General features: G+C 60.8%; 1 protein-coding gene and 1 non-coding gene across 5 annotated transcripts; both read left to right on the forward strand.

Moving 5' to 3' along the window:
* Positions 1 to 250: 250 nt before the first annotated feature.
* LOC101282802 (melanoma-associated antigen D4) lies at positions 251 to 7,744 on the forward strand. Of its 4 annotated transcripts, none has more exons than XM_004286281.2 (13): positions 251 to 407; positions 1,339 to 1,579; positions 1,825 to 2,655; positions 3,040 to 3,246; positions 3,352 to 3,415; positions 3,644 to 3,723; positions 4,114 to 4,205; positions 4,846 to 4,925; positions 5,010 to 5,052; positions 5,469 to 5,531; positions 6,528 to 6,642; positions 6,914 to 7,344; positions 7,536 to 7,744. In XM_004286281.2, exons 2-13 carry the CDS (start codon positions 1,370 to 1,372, stop codon positions 7,543 to 7,545), a joined length of 2,226 nt encoding a protein of 741 aa, XP_004286329.1. In that variant the 5' UTR covers positions 251 to 407; positions 1,339 to 1,369; the 3' UTR covers positions 7,546 to 7,744. The 4 variants fall into 4 exon arrangements, with proteins under 4 accessions (XP_004286329.1, XP_012394749.1, XP_049560560.1 ...); XM_012539295.3 differs by having other exon boundaries at positions 259 to 407; positions 1,369 to 1,579; positions 6,914 to 7,356; XM_049704603.1 differs by having other exon boundaries at positions 259 to 407; positions 1,369 to 1,579.
* On the forward strand, positions 6,153 to 6,281 carry LOC125963168 (small nucleolar RNA SNORA11). The gene has a single exon (XR_007474997.1). It is a non-coding gene; the product is annotated as a small nucleolar RNA SNORA11 (small nucleolar RNA).
* Positions 7,745 to 8,183: the final 439 nt, after the last annotated feature.

An 8,183-nucleotide genomic window follows, 5' to 3' on the forward strand; every position in this document is an offset into this window, starting at 1 on the left:
TGAGAAGCATTGTGCAAAAGTGGGGGGACTGAGGGTGTATGATGGATGGGTTGGAACCGCAGTACAGGGTGTGAGTGCCCGCGCCTGCGGTCGGGGGCGCGGAGGCGGAGGTGGGGAACGGTGAGGGGAATCTGGCGGGAAGGAGAAAACGCCCCCCTACCCCGCCCACCCACTGGCGGAATCGCATGCGCACAGGGGACCTGGTGGGAAAGGCTTTTGTTGGGAAAGCGGGCCGGCTGGAGGGGTCCGCGCATGCGCAGGCTGCCCAGCCGCGCGGCGGGGAGGGGGGGCGTTGCGCGGAGAAAAGGGGCGGGGTGGTCGGAGCTGCTGTGCTGGCAGCAGTAGGCGAGGGCGCGGCTGCGGGGTTCCTGGTGCTGAGGACGGACGCCATTGGAGCCCCAGGGAAGGTAAGGATCCAGCCCCAGACAGGACCGGGAGAGAGCGAGTGGAACGAGGGTACGCTGTGCCCTCCCCATCCCCAATCCCCCGCCCCCGGATCTGAACAAAGCCCAAGCACGCAGAACCTGAACCCCCTTAGACCCGCGGTCTAGATAGGAGCCTCCCCCCTCCACCGCCATCAGACGCAGGCTCCCCGATCCGAGCCCTACTTACACCGGAGCCCACCATCCGAACCCCTTTAACAGACCCGTGTGCTCCGTGCTGAGCTTCCTTAGAGCGGAGGCCCCACCTCCACCCCAAACACTCTGAGATCAATCCAGTGGAACTGAACGTTTTGCCCCCTTCCTGGAGTTGCAGTCCTGGCCTCTGAGACCTCCAGCGCTCCAGTTCGAGCCTCACCTAGCCCGAAGACCCCCACCCCATACACCTTGAGCGCTCCTGTATGAGCCCAACCTAGACCTGAATCAGCTGAATCCCCCCACCGGCACTTAGAGGGTCCCTGGGATTCATTTTCCCAGAGCTTCCAGCGGTCCCCGTTTGTCTCAGCCCTCTCATGTCATTCTCCTCCCCACCGTCCTGGCCCCCTGCTCCAGGCATTAAATTCAGGCGCTTTATTTCTCCCTCTCTCAACGCATCTCCTATGGGACTCTTTGGACCCAGGCCCGCCAGTGCACCCCTTGTTCAAATCCGGCCGCTGGGCCAGGGAGCCTGCCTGTCCTAAACTCCCCTTTCAGTGTAGGGACTCCTCCGACCTCCTCTATCCTTCTCTTAGGGCTCTGTCTCTGAGGGAATCTACCCCAGCAGCCTTCACTCCCCCACCCACTCCGACCTTATACTGCCTGGTAACCTGATGATTGCAGCTCCCCACTTCCTGAGAGATCCGGCCTCCTGCTGGGTCCTGCCCCCCTCCCCCTGAAGAGGCCTCCCCGTCCCTCTCAGGCTGAGCTCTCTTCTCCTTGGGACCCCCAGCATGGCTGAGGGAAGCTACCACAAAGAATCTGAAGGGTACAACGTTGAAGACATGGACGAGGGTAGTGATGAAGTCGGGGAGGAAGACATGGTTGAAGGCAACGACTATGAAGAATTTGGTGCTTTTGGAGGCTACGGAGCCCTCACCAGCTTTGACATCCGTATCCTCAGAGCCTTTGGGAGCTTGGGTCCAGGCTTTCGCATCTTAGCGGTGAGGCCCCTTGTCGGCCACCTGCTAGCCCTGGGCCTTCCCTCCTGCGACGTCAGGGAGGATGGGAGGAGGGGGTGGGTGAAGGCTGGAGTTGAATGGGGAAGGACTGCCCAGCTTCACCAAACCTTCCCTCTCCTGCTGGGAGAAGGGGGATTTGGGAGGGTCTGGGGGCTGGTCGGGGGCTGGCCAGCACAGGGCGAGTGTGTACAGCTGTCTGCCTTGCCCTCCCCTCCCTGGTCTTGCAGAATGAGCCCTGGGAACTTGAAAACCCTATGCTGGCCAGGACTCTGCTGGAGGCATTTCGGATGGATCCAGAAACACTTGCCAACGAGCCGGCTGCCCGTGCTGCCAACGTAGCCCGGGCCGCCTCCTCTAACCAAGCTGCTCGGGCCGCTGCTGCTGCTGCCCGTGCCACCTACCATCAGGTGGTCGCTAACCACTCAGTGGCCACAGACCAGGGCTCAGGAGGCGATACCCAGCCCATGACATCCGCTGCCGAGGCTCAGGCAGCCACCCTTGAGACAAGCCTTGCTTCTCCGCACAGCTCCCAGATGCTAGTCAAGAGCGAGATGGCCACCCCCGGGGCTCCAGCAAGGTCCACGCAGCCCCAGACATCCTCCCGGGCCCAGGAGGCTGCTGCCGAGGGCCCTAGTACGGCCTGTGCTTTCTCCCAGGCCCCACGTGCCAGTGAGATGGATGCCACCCGGCCCAAAACAGCCTTCCTGGGTCAGAACGATGTCTTTGATTTCACCCAGCCGGCAGGTGTCAGTGGCATGGCCTTCCCACGCCCCAAGAGACCTGCCCCGGCCCAAGAGGCTGCCACAGAGGGCCCCAGTGCTGCCTCCGGGGGGCCCCAGGCAGCCTCTGCCGGGGAGGGGGCAGCCACCCGGCCAAAGACGACCAAGTCTGGGAAGGCTCTCGCCAAGACTCGGTGGGTGGAGCCTCAGAATGTTGTGGCAGCAGCTGCTGCCAAGGCCAAGATGGCCACGAGCATCCCTGAGCCTGAGGGTGCAGCTGCCACCTCTCAGCAGAGTGCGGAGCCCTGGGCCAGGATGGGAGGCAAGAGGACAAAGAAGGTGAGACCTCCCTGCTGTCTCCAACCCCCCTTGCTCCCCTGCTTTCTGGGCCCTCTCCTCTCTGCCTCCTCCTCTCCCTCCCCGCATCCCCTCCCTTCCCCTCCCCTCTCCTTCCCTCTCCTTCCCTCCCCTCTTCTCTCAGCTTGTGCATGTTTCTCCAAGACAGGTTAACTAGCATGTTTTTACTCCACGTAGTCCCTACCCTCAGGCCTGGAGGGAGAAGCGGTTGGCTCAGTGCCTGGCACTTAGTAAGCACTCGGCACGTGTCATCCGCTGTTCCTACTACCCTTATCTCCAAGTACCTGCTCTGGTTAAGATGTGTGCCAGGTGCTTTTGCACGGGTAGCCTGGTAGCCCTGAGTCTCTCCTCTGTCTGATGGTACAGTCCAAGCACCTGGATGACGAATATGAGAGCAGCGAGGAGGAGAGAGAGCCTCCTGCGGTCCCACCGACCTGGAGGGCATCGCAGCCCCCACTGACAACTGTGCGGCCTCAGATGGCCCCTCGGCCCCCCATGGCCCTGAGGTCCCAGGTACCCTCAAGGCACGTACTGTGCTTGCCACCCCGCAATGTGACCCTTCTGCAAGAGAGGGTAAGAAGCCTGCCCTTCCCCCATCTCGCTCCTCTCCTCCCTTGCGGGCCTGTTCTTTGAGGTCGCCCACGCCTTGGTCTACCCGTGTGCTCCCTCCTTCTCCAGGCAAATAAGTTGGTGAAATATCTGATGATTAAAGACTACAAGAAGATCCCCATCAAGCGCTCAGGTGGGCAACCTGTGCCCCCTCCCTGAGCTCTGCCCTTCCCCCCTCCCACAACCCTGCCCTGTGGGCCTCCCATCAGATGCCCACACACACACATCAGGCCTGGCTGATGGCTCCATTTGCACGGTGTGGGGTCCTGAGTGTGCTCCCTTCAGCAGGGCTGACAGAAAAGCTGCAGCTCTGTGGCCCCTGCTCAGCCTCGGTGCTTTGCCCACCCCTCCCCTCCTGCAGACATGCTGAAGGATGTCATCCGAGAATACGATGAACATTTCCCTGAGATCATTGAACGAGCAACGTACACTCTGGAAAAGGTGGGTGCGGGGCCGGGGGCAGCTCTGTGGAGCAGGGGCCGCAGGGAACCCTTGCCCCCTGCATCCCCTCGAGGCCCAAGGGCAGGACTATGTGCTCTGGAAGGAAGCCCTCCCTGGCCTCTCCACCTGGGAGCTTCCTCTGCCTGCCTCCTTCCCTCCTTCTTGCCCTTCGTGCTCTCTGAGTGTCTGTGGTCTCCTAAGGTGGATCCCATTGTCTCAGCCAGTGTCAGTGCTCCCACAGGGTACTTCCTCTGCGGCCTCTCTTCTTCCTCCTCCCCCAGGGCTTGGGGCTCCCCGCCAAGGAAAAGCTCTAACGGGGAATTGAGTGACTGCCTGCAGGACACCCAACATGGATGTTTGATCTCACATTCTGTTTTCTCCCCCATGTAGAAGTTTGGGATCCACCTGAAGGAAATCGACAAGGAAGAACACCTCTACATTCTTGTCTGCACACGGGATTCGTCAGCCCGCCTCCTGGGAAAGTGAGAGAGCACAGGAGGGTGGTGGCCTTCCTTGGTGGTGCCTCCCCGCTCCTCTCAGAGAAACGGGAAAGTGGGGTTGGGGGGCCTAGCATGGCTCCCACCCAGAGTTAGCGGTGCTGAGCAGTTAAGGGCTGGCAGGGGCAGTAGCCTGGGCCGAGGATTTGCTGCTCTCCGGGTTTCGCCCCTGCCCACCCTTCCCCACCCCCATCTTCCTAGGAAAGCAAGCTCCTTGGTTGCCTCTCCCTGCTAAGGTCCTGGCCAGGGCTTGGCAGAGTGGGCCTCGGCAGGGGGACGGGGGTGTGGGGGTGCTCTCCAGTGGAGTTGTGCTCCCGACGCAATGCGCAAAGGGCAGGGAAGGTCTGGATGTGCCTCTGGACACAGGGTTGCCAACCGTTTGCTCCCTGCCTAACCCCATCCTCGGCAGAGCCCTGGGAGGAGGTGTTAGCATCCCCATTTGATGGATGAAGGGACTCAGTCTCAGGCCGAGGAATGAATTGTCTGGACCAGGTAGCGCAAGCCATACAGAGTAGGAGGAGCTGCCCTGTAGCCCAGCAATCTGGGAGAGGCTAGTTGAGTGAGCCGGCTGTGGTCCCCCCGGGAAAATGGCTGCTGGACAGGATCCCTCTTTCTACACCTTCAGGACCAAGGACACTCCCAGACTGAGTCTCCTCTTGGTGATTCTGGGCGTCATCTTCATGAACGGCAACCGTGCCAGCGAGGGTGAGTGGCTGGACCTGCAGCTGGGGGGTTGCCCGCCGTCTCACCTCCGTGTGCTAAACTCTTGTACCTCATCTCCCCTCGCAGCTGTCCTCTGGGAGGCACTACGCAAGATGGGACTGCGCCCCGGGTATGATTGGGGTCTCTCGGCTCCCACTCCTCAGTGTGTCTGTCCTTGGGCACAAGAGGCCCCGGGATTGCAGTGGCCTAGTGGTCTCTGCGGGGCGTGGCGTCCTGGACTAGGTAGAGCGCAAAGGGTCCCACCAGGGTGCGTGGGGAAACGGTCCTGAGCACTGAGCACCCCCTCTGCTCCGTGTGCCTTCTCTGTTCCCAGATGAGAACTAAGAGAAACCATCGGACCTGGGGGCTCCGTCAAACCCCTCCCTGGGGCGTCGCTGACAAGTGGCCGTCTGGCCTCTGCTGCCGGCCCAGGCATCCATGGGGACACCCCACAGGCTGGGAAGCTCTCAGTCCTGCTGGGAGTGCTCCCGCCCACCCCGGGCACTGCCACTGTCTCTAGTCATGCATTCCTTTCCTTGCACTCAGGGTGAGGCACCCATTCCTGGGCGATCTGAGGAAACTCATTACAGAGGACTTTGTGAAGCAGAAGTGAGTATCGACTGAGTTCACTTTGCCTCCCACTCAGGCCTTCCTCGTGTGCTGCTCTGGCTGAGGAAGCCATTCCCCAGCCCATGTCTTAACACCAGAGGGATGGGTGTCTGGTGTGAGTGTGGGGTGGGGGGGAATGTGAGTGTTGGGGGGAGGGCAATTCCAGGGAGGCTTGGGGAAAGGGAGCACATGCTGACTGCGAGCACCAGGTGGGGTGGTACAGCCCCCATCTCGTTCAGCAGCTGCCCTCTAGGCAGTGTCCCCGGCTTTACATCTCAGGAGCCTGGGGCTCAGAGAGTGGAAGCCTGACATGGCTCCGGCTGGGATAAGGCCCATTTGGGCCTGGAGTCCAGCCCCGCTGACCTTCTAGCCCAGGCCCACCCCATCCTCGGTGCTTGGAGATCTTGTGTGCCCTCACACAGGCCCGTATGCATGTTCACCACCCCCACCCCCGCCCCCTGCACCACACACACACACACACACACACACACACACACACACACAGATGGTCGAGAGTATGCATGGAGTCCACTGCTCTTGGTTGACTGTTTCTTCCTGTACAGTCATTTTCTAGGGTGGACTGTCCCAGGGTTCAGCCAGGCCACGGACGAGCCCCATGGTGGGGTGTGCTCAGAGCAGGGGGCCTGAAGAAATGGCTCCTCTGTTTACAACACACCCAACAGGAACCTGGGTTATTGTGACAAGGGGCACAAAACTCGTGGCCTTCCTATGAACAAATACCCTACACGTGCCCCCTGCACGTCCACGTGGCTGCTGGGCAGGACCAGTGGCCTAAGGGTGTGAGCACCTCAGTTTTGGAGGCAGAAACCCCTGGGAGTGATCGTGGGAGCGAGGCAAGGGCTGCGGGGCCAGGGCAGGCCTCCTGCGGCAGCCAAGCTGCAGCCTCGGGGCTGGGAAGGGGCCACCTGGGAGCCACTGGTGCAGCAACAGGTCTGCCTGGCTGGAAGCAGAAGTTTATTTTCCTCTCTCACGCAGGTACCTGGAATACAAGAAGATCCCCAATAGCAGCCCCCCCGAGTATGAGTTCCTCTGGGGCCTGCGCGCCCGCCACGAGACCAGCAAGATGAGGGTGCTGAGATTCATCGCCCAGGTAAGGCAGAGCCTCTGTTCTGGCTGGAGTTTCCCATACCTCGTTGGTTCGCTGAGGCCCAGAAAGGTTCCTAAGTCACTGACACAAGTTCACAGACGTAGTGAGTGGGTGGGGCGAAATCCCAGGTCTGGCACAGAATAATGGGAGCCCGATTCCAGTCGTGCGGGTTTCTATCATGATTTTGCAAAGCGCTCAGGAGGGCGTATGGCAGGAAGCAGGTGCTGAGCGAGGTGGGGTAGCTGTTCCGACGGCTGCTGTTCTTCCACCGCAGTATCAGAACCGAGACCCCCGGGAATGGAGGGCTCATTTCTTGGAGGCTGTGGATGATGCTTTCAAGACGATGGATGTGGATATGGCTGAGGAACATGCCAGGGCCCAGATGAGGGCCCAGATGAACATCGGGGAGGAAGCTCTGATTGGACGGTGGAGCTGGGACGACATACAGGTCGAGCTCCTGACCTGGGATGAGGATGGAGATTTTGGTGACGCCTGGTCCAGGATCCCCTTCGCTTTCTGGGCCAGATACCATCAGTACATTCTGAATAGCAACCGTGCCAACAGGAGAGGCACCTGGAGGGCTGGCGTCAGCAGTGGCACCAATGGTGCGGCCAGCACCAGCATGCTCGATGGCCCCAGCACCAGCTCCACCATCCGGACCAGAAACGCCGCCAGAACCAGTGCCAGCTTCTTTTCCTGGATTCAGTAAGATTGGAGGTCATTAGATGAGACTCTGAAGGATGGGGTGTGGAGGGACTGGGAGGAGTCAGGGGAAGGCCTGGGGTGTCATGGGGGAACGAAGAGAGCCTGACGGGACGCTCAGTTTGTTCTTCCTATCCCTGACGGTTCACCTGTATTGACCCTTGTGTTCTGGCCTTTGTGTCTCCCGGTTCCAGGCAGCGCTGAGGAGCTGCAGCAGCCCCCTGCCGAGCCAGAGTGCCTCCTCTGCCCCCTGCCCCCCGACAGAGCACTCTAGGCAGCTACTCCCCGTCCATGGAAGATGGCATGCCAGATGACGCGCTCTCTGCCCTTCCTGCTTTCCTGTGTGCTTTTTGTCGTGCTGTCGTGTTTTGGGTATCAGTATTGCATTAAAGTTGCAAAATCAGTCGGACGTCTTCTCCTTTTCCTGGGCAGGTGTGGCTCTGAGTGGCCGGTGGTCAGGCCCTCCGGGACAGGCGGGGGCCGCCTCCCCCTAAAAGGCAGACGGGTGTGGCTGGGTCAGGCACTGGGAGGCGCAGAGATGCCAGCTGAGTGTGGAGGCCAAGAGTTTCCAGGGGCTCCGGCCCATACAGTTTCATGATTTCTTACACTGTGTGGCCCCGGTTAAATGCCAGTGGGGATCCTCAGGAGAAGGGGTGGGGTGGAGGGCCGTGAGCCGGTGCCACCGTCCCTCCCACCAAGGGACGGGATCCACAGACATCCCCTAGGACCCACCTCCGCCCCATCTCTGGAGGCACTGTCCTGGAATCCTTCCCTCATCATCCACACCATTTCAGGACCTCCTCCCTCAGACCGAGTCTTAAGGACAATGAGGTAGGCCTCAC

Source organism: Orcinus orca, chromosome X, assembly GCF_937001465.1.
Source record: "Orcinus orca chromosome X, mOrcOrc1.1, whole genome shotgun sequence".
In the NCBI taxonomy this organism is placed as follows: Eukaryota; Metazoa; Chordata; class Mammalia; order Artiodactyla; family Delphinidae; genus Orcinus; species Orcinus orca.